General features: G+C 39.7%; 1 protein-coding gene and 1 long non-coding RNA gene across 6 annotated transcripts in view; one reads left to right on the top strand and one right to left on the bottom strand.

The window, feature by feature from the left end:
- The window catches only part of HDAC9 (histone deacetylase 9), a 491,076-nt gene that overhangs the window by 275,144 nt on the left and 188,672 nt on the right, over nucleotides 1-27,260 (bottom strand). For all 5 annotated transcript variants that reach the window (XM_075050424.1, XM_075050431.1, XM_075050409.1 and 2 more), the window contains exon 3: nucleotides 4,507-4,569. In XM_075050424.1, coding sequence (XP_074906525.1) covers nucleotides 4,507-4,569 — 63 coding nt within the window. The remainder of the gene's footprint in view (nucleotides 1-4,506; nucleotides 4,570-27,260) is intronic.
- Nucleotides 13,985-18,523, top strand: LOC142028641 (uncharacterized). The gene is made up of 3 exons (XR_012649649.1): nucleotides 13,985-14,106; nucleotides 14,387-14,531; nucleotides 18,207-18,523. It is a non-coding gene; the product is annotated as an uncharacterized LOC142028641 (long non-coding RNA).

Raw genomic sequence — 27,260 nt, 5'->3', positions numbered from 1 at the left:
GTAAAAGCTTGGCATATTCATTCTTGCTCTCTCTGAGGAGTTATTGCCTGAGATACCACATATGCAACATTTTGTATCTGTAAGAAGTTTACGTTACCCAATTCAGATATGCAAATATGACAAGTTTTTCATGAATATCAGAGCAAACCTTTAAATGAATTTGCTTTCTGGAGTCTCTCTGCAGGAACGGTTGAGCAGGTGAAAGTTTTGTTTGGCCAGAAAAAAAATGGGAGAGCACATACCAAAGAATTTTCCCTGAAGGCAATATAAATGCACGTGTACAAACTTGTATACGTGGTCATGCGGCCACATGATAGATACAACATATGAGATAAATTTTGTACATCAGGGTTTACAGAAGATAGCCTATGAGGACCTGTCAACCCATGTAAATGATGCGTGTAGCATTGATTCCGTCATTTATATTCAAGTGACACAGCTGGAATTTCTGGTCTGGTGCAGAGAATAAAATGCTGTGACTACGTTCACTTACTACGTATGTGAAATTGCAGGTGTTTTGCAAGCCTGTAGATAGATGAAGTCAATCAAATTAATCATTCTAAATCACTATATTCCCTTTAGAGTAGTTTTGCTCTATAGATTCCTGACCCTGACAAGTATCATTTTCCGTATTTCACAGAACGGTTAGCTGACCTAAGCAGGATTGCGTAACTTGCTCAGGTCACCTGTCAACTCAGTGAGGAGCCAAGGCTTTAAGCTCAAGATCTCCTTGAACTCTTGATTTTTCAACACAACAGCTTTGGGCAGGAAGCAGAGGATGCCTTATCCAATAAAAGCCAAGATGGAATTTAGGCAGGCCAGTGCAAGGCTGTACATCAAAATATGGCCACTGAAGCAAACGTAGCAAACTTACCCTTTGGAAAAACAGCTCAGTATATAAACCCACCATAAGTTAATGAACTTGGCAGTACTTCTTAAAGCTCCACATCCGCAGACACCATGGCTAGGTAGGTTCTTTCTTCTCCTTCACACAAGTGACATCTATTTGAGTAATGTAGCCCTGCATTAGTTATTTATTGACTACATTTTAATGAGCATTCTTTCCATGAACTGTGCTGCACCAAATGCTTTTTTTCAAGCATTTACAGATTATTACTTGTATTGTGGTAAGATAGTAAGGCCAGCTGAATGCTAGGGTCCGCTGTGGAATTGCACAGACATGGAAGTTGAGACTTTTGGGGTAAAATAAAAGCAACAGCATAGTTAAATAGTAATTCCAGCTAAACAAGAGGCTTTAGACTCCAGATCTATTCTTTAAATAGTGAAACTAAAATAATTATGTTATCAAATAAGAATACACCAGCATTGTTTTCTTAAAAAAAGATACACAGCACTTACTGCTGCATTTTAGAGCAACAGTACCATATGGGAGAATCTAGTTCAGTCTTCTCAAGATAGCTGAAACTGCTCTCTGCAGTAAGGTGTAGGTGTCTGCAAATTACACAGCTTCTTGAGTCAGTGCCGATCTAGATCACTCCATTCATAATTAGACATTTGATTGGTACCTATCCAGATCATCTCATTCATAGTATGATTTACGAGCAGGGATGGAGACAGACAGGCAAAGCAGTAATTGAGGGAATACCAGAAGAACTGCTTCACATGACAGAAGTATTTCCTATGCCTGCAATTGTCAGAAATTCCTCAGATCGTTTGCTTTGCAAATACATATCCATTGGCCATTGAATCCGTCCTCTTTGGGGATGGCTCCAGCCCAGTTTAAAATCAGAATTGCATAATACATGCCCTTTGCATCTGGAAACTAGCAAATCTAAAAATCCATTGTGTGTTTAAGTTGTGCTTGCTTCAAAGAATTCAAGAATATCAAAAGTACAGAGTGTGAATGTTCAGGGATCTGTGCTTAAATATGTGCAACTTTTTTACCCAAGCAAAAGACACATACATGTAAGTGAAGATAACTTTAAAGTAAGGACACTGCGATAAACAAAATTTAAATGATTGATTCTAGTTACTCCAAACACTAGAGCACATCATCATACCCTGGCTATTTCTTTCTCCCCTATATGCAGCATAGAGGGAGACAATACCTGAAAAGTTACCATGCCTGGTCCTGCAAGACCCTGAACTTGAGGGGACTGAAGGTAATTGACCACAGTACCAGGCTTTGTGGTTTCATGTGACATGAATTAAACTGCAGACTATGTATAATGTCAACTACTTGCAGTCTAGTTGTGTATTTTAAAGGCCAACAGAAACACTGAGGAATATTTTTTTGTTCTACAGAATATATATTTAAACATCTTTTACCTGGATAATGTTCTTGAAAAAGTTGTTTGTTTTGGTTTGGTTTGGGTTTTGGTTTTGGTTTTTTGTTTGTTTTTTTTTTTAAGTCTAAAAACCCCCTCTATTCTACTTTGTGGTACAGGGGTAATTGTGCATGTTATATGGGCCTAATGTAGTATCAGATAAGAACCTGCTGTTACATGATATTCTTGTCTCCAGTGAAGAAAAGGAGAGCTATAAACTTACAGAAAATTACCTCCCTTTCTTGTGTTTCAAATGAGAAAATTGCTATTTCTCAGGCAACATTAGTTGGCAGTTACAAGGTAGCATAGTGAGCTAAAAAAACAGATTTTCACTTGTGTATAGCTAACTTCAAGTTGACATAGTATTAAAAAAAAACAACTGGAGGGAGGGGAAGCAGTCAGTCTTATCTCTGTCACCAATACAAAAGCACTGGACACCTGCTGAGCTGCTCAGGAAAACCAGAGAAAAGCAGTAATTCTTGAGCAAGAGGTCAACACTGTAGATGGCTTTGCAGAACGATAACACTTTCAGAGAAACTTCTGCTTTTACCCACTGTCTTTACTAAAGCTTCATTGTTCCTATTTGTAAACAAGCCTTTCACCTGATTTCTGTCCTTGACATAGGAACTGCAATTGGTGATCAACATCTCTTCTAAGAAGTTAGGGGAATAATAAATTCTTTGAGACATGCAAAAAGAAACAAACCAACCCGCAGCTTTATAAAGGAATAGAAAAATTGCCCATCTTAAACATTACCAGTTGGAAGTCTCCATTCCCCTTAGGTATTCTCATTATTTTAACATGCACATAACAGCTTTTCAATCTCTCATTCCCTCCTTCAATCTATAATCATTATGAGGTAGCCTTGGCTTTCTATATTGAAAAACGCTAATCATGAGGTTAAGACATATCTGTCTTTTCTAACAGGAAAGATATTACCATTTGACACAATCTCTCACAATTTATTTTCATATCTGAAACTAGAAATCTGCTCTAAAATTGTATGTAAGAAACTCAGGTAAACCTTTAAGCTCTTTTTCTATAAAGCAGGAAAGGAAAGGGTTTTTTTTAAAAAAAACAAACAAACAAGGGCTCAACAGGTATACCAAACCAGGCAATATGTGAAGAGGGCTGTGGTCTACACACATAATTAATCTTAAAAACTGAGAAGTACTGCCAAGTTTTGTGAAAGCAAAAGCAAAAGAAAAAGGGGAGTAAACTAAGAGTAAAGTACATGTAAACAATTCACCCTGCATTCTACATATATGTCCTCTATAAAGCCAACATTATGAAAAACAAAGTCAGAAATCTAGGATTAAAAAGGTACAAAACAGATAACATTTTGCCTCAAAAGACAAGAGTTTCAGCCTAATAAAAACAGAACTGGACTTCACAGAGTTTAAGAGAGAATGGGCAAGAGTAACCTGAAATTTTGACTTTTTTAGCCTGTCTAAATTGACACTTTATCTGAATGGCAACAATTCTTCCAACTTAATTCATCCTCAGTACATCATCTGCAGGTTTCACACACAGCTAGCAAAGAAACTAGAAAATACAAGGGTAGCTTCAAATACATGAGGAAACATCCAGTGTTCTTTCAGAGCAGCTTTGAAATACCTTCTTTAAAAAAGACATCCAATTTACATCTCAGTGAGTCATTACATATGACTACCATTGCCAGGTTCACAAACATTTTTAAAGTATCAAAATAAGCCATGCATATTAAAGACATGTTAAAGTAACACTGTAACGAAAAGAGAAAGGGGTTAGTATTAAACTCCCTTTATATGCAAACTGGAGAAAAGGAAACTCGCAGAAACACCAAATCCTGTTTACAATAGACATATGACCAGAATTGCCTATGAGGGGCTCTAACTGCATCCTCCTGACAAGGTCTGCCTGAGGAAGCCTCTCTCTGTGAATAAGCCTGTACCACGAGCCCCATTTTGCAACCACGCAACAAAACAAACAAGGAATCCCAAACTAGATTTCAGTTCCGAGCATTTTGCTCTGGCTGGAAAGCAGCAGACTGAAGGAGACGAACTCCCTGCAGAAGCAGCAGCTGCTATCTGACATACTACCATAATTATTTAACAACAGCTTACATAAAGCCCACAAAAATAAAGTCACTTCTTTAAAGGAAGGGTGTTTTCTTGTCGTGCTAGGCTGTATTTTCCCAGTCAGCCACTGAAGTCTGAGGTACGGAGCTGTCTCTTACCTGAGCTGATCATACTGTGCATTCTTTGCTGAGCCAAGAGCTGTTCACGTCCAGAAACTCCATCTGAGGAAAAACACGATTCACTCTCGTAAATTGTTTGCAGCATATTCCAACTGGTCTGCACTTCAGCTACATGAGAGATTCATCACTGCACTTGCACAGGGGCGTCAGGCACGACCCTCTGCGGTCCTACCTCCTCCAGCGAGGGTTGTAAGATAATATGCTTCGGCAATTAGCAACGTTTAAGGATTTGCACAAGTATCTATCGAGAGAGGGAAAAACCCCCAAATCCACGCTCGGCAGCCCCCGCCCGCTGGAAGGGAGCCGTGAGCGCGCAGGGGGCTGTGCGCTGCCGAGTTGGAGCAGTTGCGTTCGGGCAGCCAACGGCAGGTGGAAGAAGAAATGAAGAAATATCGCTGCGCTTCGGGCTTTCTGGCAGGGCGGGGGGGCGGGGGGGGAAACACAGCCTCTTAAAAACCATCAAACCAAATCAGCCACCTTTCCAGGGACTGGGAGGCCCCGAGGGTTTAGTCTGAATTACCCCAGCCCGGACCAGTGCTGCTGTCCCCGCGCCCCTCTCCTCTCCCTGGCCGGCTCTCCCTCGGCCGGGCGGCTGGACGAAGTTGGCGGGAGCAGCAGCGATAACTCATTTGCATTTGAATCGACACCCGCGTGGCCCAGCGGCGGCAGAAATAGAACAATGGCCGGCCTGAGCCAAAAATAGGTCAAGCATGGCCGGGTGATTGGAGCCTGCATTAATGCGTTTAAAAATACCACAGCAAACACAGCTGTCCAGTCTCCGTCTTTCAAACTGCCTGCTGTCCTCCCTCCGCTGCTCGGCCTCGAGCGCGATTAACCCCTTCCCCCTGCCCAGCCCGTTTCGGTGGGAGAAGCCGGGGAGGGAGGAAGGAAGGGAAGGCAGGGAGCGGGGCAGAAACGCTCCTCGCCCGCGACTCGCGCCCCTCTCCCTCCTCGCCCTCCCCCAGGGAGTATTTTGTGAAAAGCGAGCAAAACGCCGCGGCCTCTGTATCGGTCCTAAAATAACGCCGGGAGGTTTTGCTGGCAGTGTGGTTTCTGCCTCACCCACGCGCAGCCATCCTGCTGTTCTATTTTTGCTGCCCGTTTCTCTGGCTACGCCGCAGTTGGCTTTGGCGGGGGAGCCGGGCTGCTGCCTGCTCCCTGCAGGACCGGCAGCCGCCTCGGGAGAGGCGATTTCTGAAGCTAATCGGGCTGGGGAGGGGAGCAGAAGGTGGGGGCAGATGTTAATGAGGGACCGGGTTTTGTGCGCAGTTATAAGCAGCCTTTCCGTATTTAGCATGCTTGATATAATTCTTATAGTAAGTCACCAGTTGTGGCACAGCATGTTAGACACGCTTACCAACTATGCACTATTCGGTTGACTTGCTAAAATTTGGAGAGGGGCTGAGCAGCTCACACTTATTTTTAGAAGCATTAGGCAATTTGCACGGCGCCTTTCTCAGTTTTACAAGATGATGTGGTTTCAGAAGAGCAGCGTTTGACAGCGTATCAGACAAGAGCAGCATGCTCTTCTGCGTCTTGGCAGGTTTCACGCATACTATGTGAAGTTTATTTTTCATAATGATATCTCAAAAGTTGTGTATCTTCTTTGCTGATTAATATACCTACAGGTAGATAAGTGTCATTTCACTGTTACAGATGGTACTTTACTCCTCTGGGTCCTGCCCTGCCTCGTAGCACTTGTTACACAGCCTGTCACTACCTACACACATGATAGAGCGGCCTGACCACTCACCTACCAAAATTACGAGTCCCCTTCCGTGTCCCTGCTCTAGGGGAGCAACAATGGCCACAGGGACAGGACTCCTCACTGTAATCAAGAAGCCGACACAGAGGTCATCTCGGAGCTTTCTAGAAATCCACCAAATTCTCAACTATCTCCAGCATTATTTTGCTCCTGGAGACACAAGAATCTGCCCAATACTTGAGGCTCGGTTCTGCCTTTTGGGGAAGGATTGTCTGTCTGCTCTTCAACTAACACAATAGATCGTAGCCAAAGGCAATTTTTTTTTTTTTTTTTTTAAACTTCTCAATCAGTTTACCAAAGAAAAGATTCACACTAACAATGTACTGTGACACTCCTGTGACGTTTGGATACTTGATGGGACCTAGGAGGTCTGTGGCTCAAGTCTCCTCCATCATCCCAAACCTCTGCTTCCTCCGTGTGCCAAATGACCTGGTCCTGCTGAAGAGTTAGGATTTGTCCCCTGGAGAGACAGAGACCGCAGCAGGTCCCAACAGGGTTTTCCCTGCAGGATCCTCAAGTTAGCACCTATCGCTGCTCGACACTCCCCTCTCCTTGCCTTCTCTCTTCCCTCTCCCCATTTTTCCCCAGGAGCACTCCTCCCAGGGATGCAACGAAGCCCTGCAGATGGCAAACACCCAGCTCTGCCAAGGGGCACGGGCAGGGGCAGCACAGCAACAGGTAGGGTGTTACAGTGCAAGACTGGGGATGAGCATCACACATACCGTCGTACTAAAGACAGCTGACAATTTGGTATCGTGACCATTTTCTCACCCAAATGTTTTGTGGGAAATAAGTGGCACTTTCACGGTACAGGGCAGAAGACGATTAACACAAATGCAGGGGGGATCAGCAGTAGAAACAGAAATCTTCTCTAATGCAGAAAAAACTTTTTATAGTCAGAAGTAAATAAAAAAGTGGAATTGCTTATGCCCTTGAGCCAACCAGAACATGACCCTGTTTAGTCATTCAGCACCTCAAAATAATCAAGTCTCGTATTACAGGGAAACACTGCAGGAATAAGTTAAAAACAGGTCAGAACATGGAAAGCTGTAGCGTGTAGAATCCTGGTATTAGGTACCCATACGTGCTTATAACTTCTTCTATATGCAGCTGCATTTTTAAAGATAGTATTCACAGCTCTAATTGACTTCAAATACTTCAGTAACTAAATAAAAGCAAACTACCTTCAAGAGTAGAAAATGTACATTCAGATATTTAGCTGCAAGCGTTCTTAATTTTGGCATACATATTTTAAACTGACAGACACATAAACTATCCTATGTTAGCTAATTCACAGACCATAATAACTACAGCATTGTGCTTTATATTTTAGATGATATATAAAAATTATATCAAAATATTTTACTTATGAAGTCAGTCACCCCAAATGTAGAGCTTTTACAACCTGAATTCTTCTGACTTGCTTCGATGTATTATGGGTCTACTTTGGTACATGCTTAGCTTTAAAACACGTGTGTAAATCCATTCCCTTTCAACATAATATTTAAGCACATGCTCAAATTCTATTGATCGCAATAGAATTTAAGCACATAGTTAAACACTTTGCTGAGTCAGCCCAGCCTTTAACTGAGTGATCACATGAGTTTAAATAGCTCCTTTAGAGTCCCACAGGGGAAGGATAAAGGGTTCATGCCTGAAGAAAATCTGGTTTTTATTTTTAAAGCTATGGATGTTATAAGGTGACATTTTCATACAGGAACATGAGGGGTTTTGTTCTGTTTTTTCAAATGCATTTCCTAAACTTGGAGAACTTTAATGACACTGGAGGTAAGAGTAAACTGTTGAAATGATTTAGTGCTGCAGAGGTAACTCTAAATGCAATCAGGAACTTTATGGAAAACGTAAGGCATGTTAGTAGCACTAAGATCTCATTACAGGGGTTTCACAATGTGTTTCTCTTATTTTCCTTCTGAGTTGTTAAAAACAAATAAATATAAGGAAATTAAATCTGGAAACCACACTACTGTAACATTAAGACTGAGAAATTATGCACTCAAATTAGAAAGAGCTAAGATTTCTACTGCATTATTAACTCGGCAACATTATAATTAAGTAGCGCTTTTCTCTTCTTACTTTCCTTTTTAAGTACAAACAGTATATTACTGGTTGTTTTTAGCATATCCCATCTCTCACTCATGTTATTCTGGAGCATAGCCTTCATTAATATTAATAGCTCAGTTTCAACTTTTGCAGTTTTATTACTTGTAAATGAATTCTTGAATAGATTTTTCCACCATATTGCTCAATTGTATCATATAAATATTACATACAAAATTAAATAAAGATATGTTCTCTAGCTTGTAGTTGTATGCTTAAATGAGGATACCACAGTCTTACAGGTGTCCCATTCAGCCCCTTTTTCATTTTGCAAGTGAAAACTCAGCAAGTAATAATATGCATCGATACCAAACAATGCATAAAAATGTGGGAGCTAAATTAAGGTTGCACGGGTAGTATTAAATCTGGCCTATTTCAGTACCGAAGGTTTGATTTCTAATCTTTGCAGCCTAAAGAGCTCCTAACTACTTTTTGTATATCTAATCACTGGATTAAAAAAAAAGAAAAAAATTAACTATTGTATAGAACAGATGTTTCTGTAGTCACAGTTCATTAGATACCATTAGTACCACGTGAAACCCAAACATCCAGCATAAATTACTACAGCTTATGCTAGAGGATTAACTAGGTTAACGAACAGCAGAAGACTATTACCACAGAGAAGCAGATGGTTTGAGAGCAGAAAGAAATCAGGGGAGATGCTCAAGTGGTCTGGTTCTGCTCCCTCCTGGAACTAAGGGACCGTATTCCAAGCCCCTGGGGGAGTTAAAATGGATTACTTAATCCACGTGCTCTGGTTGGAAAGATGTAGTGTGGGAATGTCTCTGATCAGTTTTCTGTGTAGCAAGCCGTTGGCATTGTCTGTGCAGGAATACGTGTTGCTTTTTCTTTGCAGTGCCATGAAACCACATGATGGGCATTTTTCAAACGAGGAGAAAACTGAGATTCTAAACGTGTTTAAGCTGAATTCAAGCTTCAAAGGAATTTTCTGGGACAAAGAAAGGCCTATCTGTAGCTTTAGGGGATTTTGTGACAAACAATGAGAGAATAAAACTTTACAAAGTTTGGAGGATAAGGAATGCCATGCTAGATAAATGCATGGGTGTCTACCATCTCATATAACAATACAGAGAGCCTCGCATCTTTCTCATACAAATTAGCTCAGGGTTTTTGGAACTAGCTGATGACTTATCACTTCTTTCTCCTCTTAAAATACGCCTTTCTGTTCATGTAAATAAGACTGCTAGAAATTAAGCCCTAGATTCAGGACAACACCTCAACAACATATACTTGATTATAAGCATGAAGCTTAAGTTAAGCATATGCGTAAAACCTTCATAAATTCAAAGGTACTTTCCTGAATCACAAAGCTCAAATAATTTAAAAAACCACAGACAGCTATCGAATAAATAAATAATATTTAGGTTAGGAAATACATACACAATTCAATTATTCTGCTGACAGTTATTTATCAGGTTGGAACTAAAATCTCCATGTATTGTGGCAAGGCTGAGGTAAACTGCATACAAACAATACAAGCCATGTAGTCAAAAGCAACATCAGATATTGACAAATAAATGCCTCAGACCAGCAAAGCACTTTGCCCCTTTTATGCCATTAATGAGGCAAGTAGAGATATGACCAACACGAGATTTACCGGGTCTTCCATGGTTACGCCCGGCTTTCTTAGAGAGACATTAGTCCATATGTGCACTGCGTCTGCCATGTCTAGCTCCACCAGACACACCTCGATGGACATACATAAAAGAACTGTAGAGCACATAACATATGATAGCTTGCAATACGTTCAGCATAATTCAGGCATTTCAAGCTTGTTGTACATCTACTGAGCAGATAATCTGTACCTCCATACAGCGTTTTGCACCGGATTTCCTGATGCCGGTAGTCTGGCAGGTCAGATCAACCGACCTGGACACTGAGAGTTCTTGGACGACAGAATACTAAGTCCCTATGGCTGGAGAACCAAGAGGAACACCATCCCTGGCTTGTAATATACGCCTGGGTTTAAGTGCTTTTTGGGATTTAAGCCAAGAAATGTAGGCCATGCTTGCTGTCTGGAGAACTGCATTGTGAAAACCAATGGCTATGCAAAGGATTTAGGATCATAGTAGAAGACAGCTAACTAAATATGAGCTCCTAGGATTACACCAGGACCAAAAAGGCTAATAAAATCCTTGGATATATAAACAAGGTTATATTGAGTAACAGTAGTGAGGTGATATGCGTACACCAAAGAGAATATTCTTGGGATACTGTAACTTGTTCCAGTATAGATACCTGAAGAAGTATGCTGAAAAAATTAGGATGGATAGACATGCCACGAGCATAAAATAGGTTTGGAAAACCATTGGGAAATGGAAAATCAAAGGCCCGAAATACTAAGTTTACTGAAGATGTTCACGGGTGGCTTGTCACTGTCTATATATACACAGGACAAGATGTCCACTGGTGTAGTGAAATGCTCTGTATTTTAAGAAACAAGGCTTTAAGAAAAGTCCATCAATCAGAAAAATTCAAGCCAGAAGTGGGCACACATTTTAAACACATTTTAACCACTGCAGCAACTTACAAATGAGCTTTACATCAATAGTGGCTGTGCCTCAATAGGGAAGAAAGTATTACTGACTAGTTAAGACATTTTACTGTAAAGATATTTTACTGTAAAGATATTTTACTGTTGCTTGAGAAGCATAGGTTCAGTTCTCTGCTCAGACTTAGGTCCCTACATGACCTTGAATAAGTTAAGCTCTCCTAGTCCTTCATTCCTCCATCTATAAAAATGGGATGATAAAACTTCCCCTCTTCACAAGGATGGTATGAAGATACAGGTATTCATGCAGGCAACCTCATGAGTTTATCTAGTAGTGGTACAGAGCCACCTATAAAATGTGGCTCTGCAACCAGTTCAGTTAAGCAAGGCGTAATCTCCAGCTCAGTGCCATATGTATTAACTCTTGTCACACTGTCCCAGAACGTGTATATCCATCTTCATGCAAGTCAATCTAATCCTGACCATCTCCAATGGCTTTGAGAGGGATCATAATGAAGGAAATCCAGAGGAACTGCTTGGCAAGTACATCTATAGCATCAATCATTGCTCAGTTGATACCACATCATTGTTTTTATGCTAAACTCATGGTTCCAAAGGGGTTTATGAGCTTTCATGTGACACTGAATCACAGCAAGCTAGTCACTGAGCCCAAAACAATTCCTCTAGAAGCTGGAATAGTTCTCTGTGCTCGTGTTGCTTGGGTGATCATGGGAGTACCTCCAAACCGATTAAGAACTAGTAAGAATTATTGCTTAACTGAGAGGAATAATAACAACTAAATAGAATAATTATTCCTACATCAGAAATAGTTTTCTTCTTTTAAATCATCCTCTCCTGAAAAGCAGAGGTGTGGGTTTTGCCTTTTCTTTTTTAGTCCAAAATATGTTTATTTTCCTATGAGATTTGATAATTTTTACAAGAGCAGCACAATGGAGTGCACTGCAGACATCTTGGGAAAAAAGTCTTTGTGGGGGAAAAAAAACCCAAACAACCAACCACAAAGTGTTTGGTTTCTTTTGCTAGTCAAAGCTGCCTTTTTAAGTCAAATAATTAGATCTCAAAAGTAGGGTCTTTCTAAATCCAGACTTGGATTCATGGAGGGACAAGGGGGCTTTACATAACATGCTACAACTGCCCTATAAAGCTATAGTAGATTTATAGTAGATAGATACCCATTGTAGATTGAGACAATTGCTCTGTTAAATTTTGAAGCAAGTAAGACTTTTCTTAAATACCAAACAATATATATGGTTAGAGAACTGCCACTACAAGCCATTGGAAGCTTGGCCAAGAAAAAATATTTTACATAAAGCACTAAAAAGGGCCTCCTTTAATGTGTGGGCCCAGGAGCAGACCTGAGATGCCAGGCCAGGTGGTGGGCTGTGGGCACACACCAGTCTCTCTTGCTGCGCTGCCTGCTGGGATCTCCTTCCTCTCCCAGCTCCTCTGGGGAGCATTCAAACACATGGAGAAAGAGCGTTACATGCACAAACATGCCTCCGGGAGCAGTAACAAATTGACAGCTACTGCGCTATGAAAAGGTCACATCTCATGCCGATCAATAATGTTGTTATGAAACCATACAAAACCCTCCTGGTTAGCTGGACCACAATGGTAGCAAAGTTCAGTCCTAGTCCTCTCCTGTTTTTTTCAAAATGTTTCAGTAAACCCAGATGCAGTTTTAATCTAACTTCTTCCTCATCTTGAACTCTGATAATGAACAGATCCACAAACCAAAATGTTATCGATACACCAGCTTGGGAGCTGTTTTTACTGTGCCAGTGAATTTGGGGCAATGCTAGAAGGATGAAATTGTGACTTCAGTGGGTGAACTGTAATTATTTTGCCTGACTTCAGTAGAACCAGGATTTCTCCCAAGGAGCAACATGATCTTAATTTTCCTTGTGGAAGCAACAAATTTATAGACTGCAAAAGAGAAAAAAAAATCAAAATACAATTGAAAACAAGGTTTCATAATTCTGAAAGGAAAATTACAACACATTTCAACTAAATATAACCCTTCCCTTTGGCTAAGTAAACCACCTTGAAAATCTTAATACAGCTACTTACTGTAATTGAAAATACCTTTACAATATACTATGATACTGCCAAAATGTGTCACAAACTTGACTTCTGTATATACATGCATCCAACTGGTATTACTAAGCCCAGAATCAGCCCCAAGAAGGCTTTTATCCATACTTCAAGCTCATTTAACCAGATCATGCAACCTTCATTTTGCTAGGCAGTCTGTCCCGTAGTAGGGATGAAACAAATGGAGAGGGAGGCTACAGCAAGTGCCCAGAAAAGTCACACCTCAGCAGGCAGATGTAGGCAGCTGCAGGCAGCTGCAGCTGCTGCTTCCACGCATCCCTCATCTGCCCCATCTCTGGCTCTTAGTAGCAAGGGGCTACTAAGTGCTCAAGCTCTGTAGGACAAAGGGGCAAGGCTGGTCCCAAGCCCCACAGTTTTCTGGAAGGAGAAGTGTTCACAAAATACCTGCCAAATTGTTCTGAGCCTCAAACCACTATGCAATGGCTAAAAAAAATGCACAGGACAGAATTGATAATTTGCATTGAAAGCATGGGGAATCGGGAAGAACATACATTGTATACATGTTCATACAACACTGCCATTCTAATCAACTCTAATCGGGTATATTTATATCTTGCAAAGAGTCTGGCAGGGGAAAGCTCTTACGTTCACTTCAATCCGAAGAGCTGCTGGGAAAGGGCAGTCCAAAAATGAATTAATAAACAAAAAGTAACTCACAAATGTTGGAATCCCAATGCCACAAGCAGAGATGACAGACTGTTTTAGATGAGCTTAAGCTACTGACCAGTCAAAATATAGGATCAAACTTGGGCTCAGGGCCTGTTCTAAAAATAGCATAGCTCCATGGCAGTCATCTACGCACTTCATATTCTGTTGATTGGTGGTTGAGAGAACAGGATGGCAGGATAGGTGATAATGGCAGGAAAACATAACCTTTCAGTCAACAACAAATCAGAGGTTCTACACCATCACAAGTCAGGCCTCACGTAAGTCATCAGTCATGGATGGACTGGCCTGTGTATGTTATATTGCACTTCACTTCCAGACCCTTCCCCTGCTTGTTAGAGCAGCTGCCAATGAAATAAACTGCTAAGAACATTTCCCCGAGGTTTGAATATATTTTTTCATTTTAGATCTGAAATTAATGCAAGTAAGGTGTTATCACTAGTCTACAAAAAAATGAGTGCGTTTTCAACAGCCCACAAAATAATGCTGCACGCAGGCTAAGCGGCAGTTCTGGCTAAAAGTAACCAGCGATAAAAGCTAGACTCTTCAAGGTAGCAGGTATCACCCGTGGACTGTGTCCACAGGAATGAATAAATAAATCACAACCTAGATTATCTTAAACCTTAATTGTATTCTCCATCTTCTTTCCTTACCTCTGCCAGAATTCCAGTGAAAAAGAAAAGCTAAAAAGGTGGAGACAGAAAACTTGGACAACCAGAAAGTGCACATACGGTTCGCAAATGGTTTATTTGCCATGACCAAGGAAGCTTTCTACATCTCAGAAGACAAAGGAAGATAACTAATATTGTAAGTCTGGTTTTGTGTTATCTGACAAGGGGGTGCAGCAAAATTGGGCATTGCCTTAACTAAAAATGGATGTACTGTAATAATATGGCTGAAAGACCCCCACATAAATAAATTACCAGTGTGATGAAATAGGCTTAAGTTTGGTCAAGCTTTAGTTTTTTCTTTTTAATTGCCAGTAAGAATGCTTCTAAAAATAGCATCCTCATGCTATACAATATTAATTTGCTTACCATTCTAAACAAACACTTTTCTCCATTTTCGGACTAGACACAAATGTGACAACCTTACATTTAAGGAGTAATTTACTTGAAGTAACACAGCAGAGCTCGTTTTATTTAGACAACTTCAAAGAAAATGCTACTGTAAGCTATCTAATCACAGTATTCTCTTTTGATCACTATTTTCAGGCATACAAAGTGTATTTCTCATAGAGACCTTATACGTATAAGTCTCGTGTGTGTGTATATAAAAATATAAACAGATAAACAACGCACTTTCAGCTACTGGTGTCACACACCACAGTTGAAATACTAAAGTGCACATACATCGATGTAAACAAAAAAATAAAGCTGAAAGGTACATAAGCAAGTGTCTAGCTTAAAACATGTCATGATCGAGTACTTTATTGACTTGGGGCCTAAATCATTAGACTCACTTTTGTTCATTTAGTGTCCTCTCAGATGCAGTAGAAAGCCTCCAGCAATTCAGAGAGGCAGTATGCTATTTTGGGACCCATCAGAAAATGAATGAGTTGAGAAGTTGAGCAACTAACTATATTTGCAAAGGGAAATATCCGAGGCATACCTACCAACAAGAATTTCAGGCTAGAAATACACTAGGATGGTTGCCAACAGAAATATTTCATCAGTCAGTCTTCTACAGTACTGTGGCTCCCATGTCGTTTTTTGCCAAGTTATTTAGCACTGCAGACACCAGCAACCAACAAGTTTGGTAACTGCTTTCATTTCTCATACTCTTTTTCTGGCACTCAGCTGTTTTCTGATACTTTGTCTTCTGATCCAAAGACCATAAGCTTGTCACAGGATGCTAAGGGGGTTTGTGTGAAATTTTGCGGTGCGAGGAGAGAAAGAAGGTATAGAGATGGTTAGTAGTCCCTTAGTGGCTACATACCCCCTACAGAGTGACCTGCAGCTGTGAAGGCTGGACTGAATGAGCATGGAAGCTCCTTCAGCCATTTCTACTCAAGTGGCATTGGGAAATTCTGTGTTTTGAGGCAGTGCATGAATCTGAGGATAACCATTTCCCCAGCACAAATGCTTTTATTTAGGACAAGTGTCCTAAATAAGACCATGTCCTAAATAAGACGATGTGTACTAAACAACACATTTATGGAACATCTAAATCAAACCAGCTACTGCAGCAGTCTTGGCACCGCTGCACTGCTAAACAGTAAATTGATGTTTGCCTGGATGGGACGCAGGGGCTTCACTGGCAAAACCATGTTAAGGAGTTCCCTATGTGCTCCCACTCCTCTCCTGTTCTTGTCCAGCATGGCAAGGTTTTATGTGTATTTATTCTTTCATTCTAAGGGAAATCAGATCAGTTTTCCAAAGCCGCTCAAAAAGCACAGGGAACAAAAGTAAGAACCCAAAAGCACAAGCAAGAAGAGCAAGAATTTTTTATCGTCACGAGGTCCTCTGCCTCATCAAGCCAGAAGCACGGTGACAGGAATTCAAAGTACTCCTGACTGTGCTATACTATCCCAGAACTCTATCCACCAGTGGCACGACAGGATCACTTGCATATTGAAGAGATTGATAAATCACAGAAAATCTATATTGCCAAGCCAATATATATAATCAAAGTAATTGACTACCCAAACTAGCCAATATCATTTAAAGATAAGCACAAAGTCTACAGCAGATGTATTTTGAACACTAAGGAGAAAAAAAAGTCTTAGAACTCCATAAACAAAGCTTTTTTAAAAACTCAAGTTTCTAAGAATTTGGAGTCATAATGGTATAGATCTAAACTGCATTAGTTAAATAAACAATTAAGGTCTCCTTTGAAAAGGAGAACAGTATTCTTCAATTAGTTTCTACACAATACAAACTGTATTTTCTAATGATGCAGAAAATGGAATATTGGGTTAAGTAACTTCTACAGGACTTCGGCTGATGCCTTTACTTTTCATAAAATTTCAGACTAAATTTAGGCTACCTTGAGACTTCGACTAGCTAATAGACTCTGCTTCCTCCACGTCTTTTAATGCTCACGTGCAAAACTCCCCCACCAGTGCACAATTTTTCTGTCCTAGAGGAGGCAGCAATCAGGGTGTGCCATTTGTGCACTGAGAGGGCAAAGGGACATTCCCAACTCTGCTGGCATCACAGGACAGGCTGATAAACATTCCATATCATTTGGCCACTCCATTTGATAAGCTTTACATTTATTTTTATCGTCTGCGCAAGAGAGAAATAATACACAGTAAGGCTTGTTATATGTTATTCTGCTCGACACACAAACTTGAAAAGAACTAATTTTTCCCATCGTTACAATTAATAATACAGTTCTCAAATTTTCATTTTGGAGACAAGATATGATAATATCCTATCCAATCTGAAAGAGGATTGAATCCTTGTCCTCTTGGAAAGTACAGCGTCATTACATGATTTCATATACAACAGAGCAAACCAGCCTAAGCATGTCTTGTGCCTTTCACTGTCATGTGGAGCCAATAATCTATTTTTGACTCGCACGGATGGCCTGTTCCCATATTTGACAAGGTAACATTCATCCCTCTACCTGAAGCAATGTAATTCTTCACTGGCAGAAAGTGAGACCTGCAGCAGTCTTAGTCTGGCAGTACCAAGAAGAAAATCTGCAATACCTGCTAGATACATACAAAACCCTAGTGGACTTTTTTTATTTGATTTTTTTGTTTCTTTGGTTTTTTGTTTGTTTGTTTTGTTTATAGGTTTCTAGCTTTCCTGTAGTAACACTGAAAAAGATCATGTGAAGTTTTTTACATCTATGTATTCATCATATATTTCTTAAAAGTGCCCATGAAGGATGGTTAATGAATGTTTAAAAAAAACCCAAACCACAGTCTAGTTGGTTGTTAGGGCACTCAGGATTTAGTAGTCTTGAGCTGAAGTCTCTGGTCACAGATTTCCAGTGATCACAGACCCCATAACACTCTGTGTTCCAGGTCCCCATCTGTCAAATGGGAATAAACAGCAGTATATTTCACATTACTATTTAGAGGACAAGTGCTTTAAGGGAGTTCAAACATTGTGGAAGTGGAGAACATACACTTTCTTTAGGCCAAAATATTTTTGCCAAACTACTTCTACAGCGCAGTCAGTTAGGAACTGGTAATCTGTGTCCTTCCACAGGGAACTGGCAATGCTCTGATTACTATCCATGACTGTCAATGCTTTTTAAAGCCTGTATTTTTTCAGATAGCTGATTATTACCAAAATAAAATTGCATGTGATTTCCCCAAACCACAAGTGTAGCCAGTTTTTCCTCAAAAGTTAGAGACAAGGACAAAAAGCCTGTGCTTTGTTTCATATTTCAAAAGCTTTATGTTTTTACCTGTGTTCCCTTAACTTGTCCTTTTCTTCAGAACATTCTATATAGTTCTGTAAACAGCATATTGCCACTTGCAAAAAACCATGGCTAAAAAAAGTTTCTTATGTCTCTCTCTAGGTTCCCAGGCTTACACCTGAAGAGATATTTCCATTCACAAGGAGAAACAAGACAGCTTAGCAACAGTTGTGGCAAGCAGTGAATCTCACTCATGTAGACACTAAATGCCTAATGTTAAAGAAAAAAATTGTCTACTTTAGCTCAAGATAATGCATTAAAAATAAACAACTAAGAAACAAACACACGCTTTTGGGCAAACATTTCTGTCTGAATCTGTTGTGCATTGATGAATAAATGAGATCAACTGAAGGACTTTTTTCCCCATTCAGCTGAAGCTGTGGACATACACACCTGCTGTCTTTATTTCATCTCCAGCACAGACCTGGCATGGTCAGTTAGTTTTCGGTCTATTTTTGGCATGAGAATATTTGAACAATGATCGACCATGATAAACTGCCTCTGCTCTAGTCAACATTAAACTAGCCAGTCTTCTCTATACCCTTCCCATGAGTCTGGAAACCTCACCTGCAAATAGGGGTAAATATTTCTGGAGGATATTCTTTTTTAAACTGACCAGAGGAACAGTCTTTATGTTGTTGTGGGGCCCATGTTTATAAATGTCATCCTTTCCTTCTTCATTTATTACTCCTACCAAAAAGGATGGTGTTTTCCAAGAGAAAATTAGTAACTGATGACCATTTTTTCTATGACTTTCCTTTCTTGCTGTTAGTCTTTTTTTCAGTTAGTGCAGACATAAACCTCTCTGTCCTGCTTTCCTCCTTTAACTCTATCTTTCATTCACTACTGAAAAGTTGACTCCCTCCATGCTTCACTTAACTAAAATCTCAGACAAAACACAGTTCTGAGGTTTCTCCCATGCTAGTCTCTTGTTTGTGAAGAAGTGACCAAATACCTGGCTGTTCTTCCACCAGCTGGCTTAAAACTCTCCTCCTTAAGTCAATACAAGGAATCGAGCTCCTTTGCTCAGAAAACCACTGACATTACCAGGTAATATGGTTCTTTTCTTCTATACCTGAATAGGCATGGAGATTATACATACAGCCAAGATATTTCTATCCAGACTGAAAAAATTATTTGGAAGAGGCCTTGTTGTTGTGATGATGAACATAAGGTGCCCCTTCCATCAGATAAAAGAAGAGGTGGTGGCTTCGTACTGGAACTGTACTACCACTGCTACTTTCCTGTTCTTCCAGGGGCTTGGAGACCCTCCACAGACTCGCTGACAGCCTGCTTCTGCAAGAAAAGCTCTTCCAGTGACCTGCTACCAGCTAAGAAAACACCCTGCAATCATTAGAAGTCATATTTATTCCAAACCCTTTAATTGGGACTTCATTTCACAGGGTTTTAACTGCTATAATCTCTGCTGAATGTTGAACTCAAAAAGCAGATGCAAAGCAGCCCTCAGAGAACAGCTCACGTCAGACATTTATCAGGTCTCCCATTCTTTTCATGCATAAATAAATGCCTCTCTCGTTTACTGTTTTCTCTCTTGTATTTGCTTTCTATACTTCCTACAAAGAGTGCTCCACAATCTCTCCTCCCAGAAGCTTCCGATCACTAATTCTCTGTTTTAATTTTCATCTGTCTATATTTACCACTGTATTTCACAATTTAGTCTCTTACTCTTTGATCCTTTAATAGACACTGTACCCTGCAATTTCTTTATTCTTATTAACAGCCTGAACATTCTTCATCAAATACAATTCAGAATGTGTTCCTTACCACTTGTTTTCTTACTGTACTTGCAAACTTTCATCTTTCCTCTGCCTATAGAGATGCTGCAGAAATTGTTTTCTCAACTACTGAAATTCTTCCTTTGAGTCCTCAAATTCAAAGAAAACTTCAAACGCAGCCCATTTTGTCATGTCTCATTCCATTTTTTTTGGAGAGGACAATAGTGGTTATAGCATTCAGAAATCATCCCACATCATGTTTTAAATTTTGTTGCTGCTAACATTGTGTCTCTTTCCTCCTGGAAATGTCTAGTTCTTTAAAAGCCAACGAAAGGGGAGAGACCTCTCCTGTTTTGCCACCTATTCAAATAAGAGACGCAACTCCTGACTTTGAAATTTTAATGTTATAAATTGGTGCAATACCAATGGATAGGCAAGTGAAAGGGAAAGCATCGAAAACCCATCATTTCCTTTAGATTATAAAGACTCATCATGTCAAAACTGATGTAAGGACACTGACAACATACTATGAGGCTTCTATACTTAATATTCATCATTTGTAATCATCTCCCCAGAGCCAGTCTTACCCTTTGTTATATGGAAAACAGGGAGGTATAAAGCCCATTTTAACATGAAACAAAGGTAGGCTTTTTATTCCATGGGAGAAAACATTTTTTTCCTATAGTGCACAGCAAGGGAGTTGCATCCTGAATAGAAAAGGAGGAGGAGTGGGGAGGTGGTTGCAGAAGAGGGATAGTTACTCTGCAACTTGGAAGCCTGCTAGAAAAACAAACACAGAAAAATGGCAGTTTGGGAAAAACCACACTGTTTATCAGTCTGAGACTGACCAAGATACAATGACTTAAAAGCATATGTTCCACGTCACCAAACAGGATGAGCTTGCAAAGCCTACAGCAAAGCTTTGCAAATATGTCTAGGATCTAGTTAAAAAAAAAAAAAAAAAAAATTAGAGATGTCCATATTTCTAGTATTTCTTCAGCTCTTTATCGATACTTTCCTGTGCCTGGCTGAAAACATGCTCAAGGCAAGCAAATAAACCTGGCATACAATAACACTGTTCATTTAGCCAATTCAGCATATCTTCTGACTATCACCAGGAAAGTGTCTGCAAATTCACTACCACCCTTTCACTATTCCTCTCTTTCCCCTCAGTCTGCATCATGCTGTGCAGACCACATATATTTCAGCCATGTGCGTCCTGCCTTGACAGTCTTATGTGATAAATCTGATAAGGATCTACTAAATGCTTACATTTTCATTTCAAAAGTGAGCTCTTGTGGGTGGACACTTCATATTTTTTTACTTTAAGAACAATGCACATGGATGGTGCTACAGAAACAATAGGAGATTTTACTTTGAAGCACCTTACGGCCTTGCTCTTACACTCATACAGGACTGAATGGAGCTCACAAAATTAATTATCTAAGCATCTGCAAGACTAGCACCAGTCCTCCCTTACTAGTTGAATATTGATAAATATCATCAAGCATTATGCCAAACAGTAGAAAGCTAAGCCACTCAAAAAGATGATATAATAGCAGCACACAAATTTTAAAAAAAGCTCATCTGAATGACTCAGTCTGTTTTCATGATAAAACAAACTTTCTAGAAGTAACAATAACAAAAGGGAGTGAGGTCTATCATTCTACCAAGACATTCAACCCTGGTGTTTACAGGTGCTTTATACCAACTAAGCAAAAAATAGCAAAGAAATTACTAGGTTATATTAAAAGAAAAGCTTAAAATAACCATTGTGAGCCAATGTTAGAGGTATGCAATGAACTAGGTTAGGACACACCTACAACTTATTATTGCCTTCAGCTCAGAGATCTCATTTATGAGCTCTATGAATACACTCTTCTCAACTAGAGCTGTTGAGAAGACCATCATCAGTAAACCTTACATCAAGCCAGCTGTTTCCTTGTTTTCCATATTTGATAAACATTAATAAATATTATGTCAATTTTCCACTCCATCCTTATTTTAAGAAAATCCTGACAGTTTAGTTGCAAAAGTTCCTGGATCGCTTTATATTTTCTTATTTGTATGAGAGTCAGAAGACAGTAGTCCAGCAAAATCACCTCCTCAAGATTTCCTCATCTTTGTTGCTTTTATATTAAATACATGGCTAAAGATATGACTGTTCTGTCCTAACCCCTTCCTCAGAAACATGGCCAAATCATGTCACAAAAGATGGTGTCACATCTAAAATTAGAAACAAATCTCAACTGTGATGATTTTAACGCTGAGCCTAACCTTGAGAAATGCTAAGTGCCTTCCAAGAGGTACAGGAAAATGGATTCGAGGGTTCTCAGCAACATACAGATTTTGATTGCAGAATAGCAAATCAAAAGACAACAGTAAAATGAAAAACAAACAAACAAGAAAAGCAGAAATAGATACAGATTTAAAATAGATACTGCAGGAAAACAGAGTAGAAAGTGGCAGGATTAGTGCTATCCATTTATACATAATACTTGGGGAATGTTTTTCTAAAGACTAACGTGCTCTTAATTTTTAAAGTTCAATTCAGAATCTAAGCCAGTGGCTGATGGGACTAAACCTGCTTCAAATTACATTAAGCCCTGCAGGTTTGTGGGCCATTTGACCCACAGAAAAAAGAATGACATTGCATATTAAAGATAATCCTTAAATGACCTTATTTACTTCAGTATACCACCTGACAGGATCGATGAGATCACTAGCTATTTCTAAATTACCCCAGAGCATAAAAGGGCGGGCGGGAGGGAAGACATTGGAATAGGAAAAAAATAACAAAGCCAAAACTATGAAGCTAACAAGACACTTCCTAATTCCTGCTACTTTGCAATTTATTGAATTACACTTCACATTCTTTTCTGTTGTCTTTCCACTTCAAGTGCAAACTTTCCACACAGCTCAATAACTAACCCCATTTGTAAATTACTCAGTATGGTCAATATACCAGACTAAAAATTATTATAATCATTTCTAAGAACGACATCATGAATCAAGGAAGGTATGTGTCGTGGTTTAACCCCAGGCAGCAACTAAGCACCACGCAGCTGCTCACTCACTCCCCACCCACCCAGTGGGAGGGGGGAGTGAATTGGGGAACAAAAAAAGTAAAACTCATGGGTTGAGATAAGAACAGCTTAATAGAACAGAAAGGAAGAAACTAATAATGATAATAATAACAATAATAAAATTGCAATAAAAATAATACTAAAAGGATTGGAATGTGCAAGTGATGCACAATGCAATTGCTCACCACCCACCGACCGATGCCCAGTTAGTTCCTGAGTGGCGATTCCCCCCAGGCCGATTCCCCCCAGTTTATATACTGGACATGACATCAGATGGTATGAATACCCCGTTGGCCAGTTTGGGTCAGCTGCCCTGGCTGTGTCCTGTGACAACTTCTTGTGCCCCTCCAGCCTTCTTGCTGGCTGGGCATGAGAAGCTGAAAAATCCTTGACTTAGTCTAAACGGTACTTAGCAACAACTGAAAACTTCACTGTGTTACCAACATTCTTCTCATACTGAACCCAAAACATACCACTGTACCTGCTACTAGGAAGACAATTAACTCTATCCCAGCCGAAACCAGGACAGTATGTCACTCTAAATTGAAATCATTAACAGTATCAATTTTTATGCAAGTTAGCTTGTCTACGCTATTTGGAACACAATTTGATTTATTTCCGTTTACGTCATGAAATGTGGCAAAGATGTGGTTGCATGAAGTATGAAATTCCTTTCCAAGACATACCATGTTGGTGGAGCAATTATGACAGACAACATTTCTACCATATAAGATGTGCAACATATGCTTTACCATCTCTTTTTTATAAAAGCTTGTTTTCTTCAGATTACACTGCATCAAAACCTTTCAAATGTAATTATTATAGACTTTCTGACAAGATGCTGAACATTAGGTGTCCAAAGCTCAGAACATCTGACTTTCAAGAGGGACTGTGAAAGCTGCAGATGTGTATCATACTTCTGAACAAAGTAAAGCACATGGGCTGAGTTGTTTTTCCTGGTGGAGCCAATGGAATTTTCTGCCACCGGCCCAAGCAGCTCTGGAGTCCAACCCTGCATCCCATCCAAAAGAGCATGTAGAAAATAGAGCCAAGTGAAATATATGTGTCTGTCTCACAGCATAAGGTACAGTGAAAAGATCAATAGACCTTTTCTTTATTTTATTTTACTTTAGTGAGTCATTTAGGATAACCGTTATCACAGTGAATAGAGAGAAGTGCCTGAAATTTAATGCAATGACCACACAGACGAAGTATGAAAACTTGAAAAATCAACAAACTTCTTTATCAGAATACGTATTTCATATAGGTATGTTATATGAAATACATTCTACAAAGAATCTGGCTCCCAGCTATGGCAAGATCTGAACTTTCATTCAAACTATTAAGCTTCTGGTACTACAGTTGGGAAGCTACCTGAACTCATGGTGTTCACTGCTATGGAAGAAGAACCTGCAGGAGAGAAGCTTTGGCAGAGAGGTTTCTGTTCCAGCTTAGAAGTGGCACAGACAAGACTGAGTGAAGAATCAAACATCAAGTATTGGAGCTTTCCCAAGGCGAAGGTACAAATTTTTCAGAGTCCCCTCCTCTGCAACCTGACTTGAAGGATAAAGACTTTACTTCACATCTGTCCAATCCATAGGAAATGGCCTGCTGTCACCTACAACTGATAAGCTCCAAAAATAGAGTAAAATTGATCTCAAAGGGAAAAAAGGATTGATTAGGAGGGGGGAAAAATCATTAAACAGAAAGGGGAAAAAAGTTATTTACTTCCTTTGAAAGGTTACACATTAAAATTCCCATATTACTTAGCAATGAAATACGCATTCAATACAAACGTTTTTTTGTTTTCCCACCTGGAGATAAGAGTTGACAGTGCAATTGTTAGCAGAATTACTGCTTCAATAAAAATTGCCACCATAAACAGTTCAGTTATAAATAAAAAAAAGTGTACTGTCTATTACTGTTTCAAAAGCTTATCAAAACCACTAAAAACCAATTTCATTGTACTAAATTAAGTGTTGCAGCTTGGCAACTTATTATCACAACTAATTGGAAAGCATACATGAGCCTGGTTTTACCATGCTATGACACATCAAAATCCCACAAAGGACTCCATGGGGAAAGTATGCATCTGGGTAGAAACAGCTGTTTGTGTCAGGTATAATCGCCTTCTTACCATAACAAAGTATAACACAAACATGAAGCATAATGCTTATTTGTTATGTGAAACACATGTATTCCCAAGTATATATTATTTTCTTAAAACGATATTCATAATTTTCTGCAGTATTGCCTCAAGCCATAGAAAAACATCAACATCTACATCAGGGTCTCAGAAAATAGTTTTTATTATTTGGCAGAGAATTAGTACTGAACTTACGATTTCAATATTTATATCCCAGCTATCATCAGTTACTTATGCAATCTAAAATTAACCTAATGAATATACTCTAGTCTTCTAACCTAACAGATTTTTATTTCCTTTTCTACTTAGTATAACATGCCTTTACATTGTTTTTGTAATTGAAACTATACTGCTCTACAAGCTGTAAGTTATTTCATTTTGTATTTTTTCTTAGCGCTAATAGCAATGCAATAACAGTCTGATTTTGCTTTGATGGAGAAAACATATGAAGGTGTCACATCCCTTGAGTGCTCGCGGTCCATCTGTGTTAACAGTGCTACCATGCAGGAGTGCCAAGGCTGGAGCTCGAAAGGAGCGCACAGCCCTCCGCTGCCAAGTGGCCAAAGTGACCGTGCACCTAGTGTCACACTGCTGGCAGCTGTCATACCCACTCGTGTAAAAAGCCCTGCAGCCTTAAATTCAAGGCTGGCTACATGGTTGGATAGTTAGACTTGTAGGTGCAACGTGTGGTGGAAGCCAAGGAAGTCATCTACAGCCAGGGACCAAACCTCAATATCATGAGTTCAGTACCAGGTGGATCCCTGAAGCTGGGAAAAGGAGACAAAGACCTACCACACCTGCCAAACTGCAGAACTAGATCTTCTTCCTATTTTCACAATGCAGTCCCTAATTTCACAAAAGGCTTTCAGTATTCCCCAACCATATATAAGGACCTCTAAAGCCAAGCAGTGGATGCACAGACTGCTCACCATTTGACCCGTCTATTGAATTTCATGCCTTCTCCTATCCCTAATGATAATATGAATCAAATATTCTAGTTCTAGCATTTCTTGTATGCATTGTTTTTTTCTTAGTCCTGTGTAACAAGCAGCATAGCTGCAAATACCAGGTATGAGCTGGCATTGCACCATTTTAACTGGTGCTACAAAAAAACCCCATCTTTCACTCAAGTAATCTAAGAGTTTACCTCTCATAAAAATGTCTCACTGGAGCTTGCACATATGCACTGTTTCATTGCAGGGAAATCCCTTGTTGAAGAACACCATGCAAGGATATTATGAACTCTTAAATATAAAAAGCTGTGGCTTTTGGAAACACAGAAGCATAAAGTCCGATACACCATAACTTCACAAAAGTGGATGTAACTACAAACAGTAATTGTCTGACCTGAGCAGCCAGGTCCCAGCTGGACCTGATCCAGCAAGACTACTGCCAAAGGCAACAAGGTAGATTTCTTTTTTTCTCACTCTTCCTTTGTTTACTTTCAAAGTTCTATTTAAGTTAAAGGATGAGAACAGCTGAAACAGAAACGGGACACTAAAAAGTGCTAAATCCTCAGAGGCTGTAGAGAGATTACATGGAAAAACACCCAACTGAAAACACAGTACTAATGAATCTCACCTAGTAAGGAGAGCTTGAGAACAAGAGGACATCTTTCAAAAAGCTGAAGTTGTGCCCAGATGAAAATCATAGAGAGGAGTAAATTAAATACAGGAACACAATAACCCCCCATTCCACCCTGAAAAGTATAAGGATCAGCTTGCAAACTGACTAATAATTCTGTCTTCAAACACATGAGGTGCAAAAAGACTGTCAGAGAGACTCTGTAGGCCCAGTTAATGTTCAGGATGTGGTAACAGCATCCAGAGAAGACAAGGCCATTGCAGTGAGGCCAAATGAATACTGTGCACGCATAGTGAACACTGGCTCGCTCAGAAACAGAGGTAAGCAGTGAAATGGTAAATCTGCAATAGTAAAGACAAGAGCTAACCATGCGGGACTGCAAAAAAGATTTCTGAAACTGAACAGGCAATAAAATGGCAAATCAATTCAAGGAAAGGAAAGGGAAAGTGATGTGCATAAGTACAGCAAACCTGGCTTCACATATAAAATGACATTTTACAATCACAACCACTCAGGAGTGAAATCTTAGATTTGTAAATAGTTCCACAAGAAAACATGTGCTGAGTGCTCAGCAGAAGTCAGAAAAAGGATATCAAATAATTGA

Source organism: Buteo buteo, chromosome 2 (genome assembly GCF_964188355.1).
Source record: "Buteo buteo chromosome 2, bButBut1.hap1.1, whole genome shotgun sequence".
Classification (NCBI taxonomy): Eukaryota; Metazoa; Chordata; class Aves; order Accipitriformes; family Accipitridae; genus Buteo; species Buteo buteo.
Note: the sequence above shows the minus strand (reverse complement) of the source record. Positions and strands in the feature narration are given on the sequence as shown.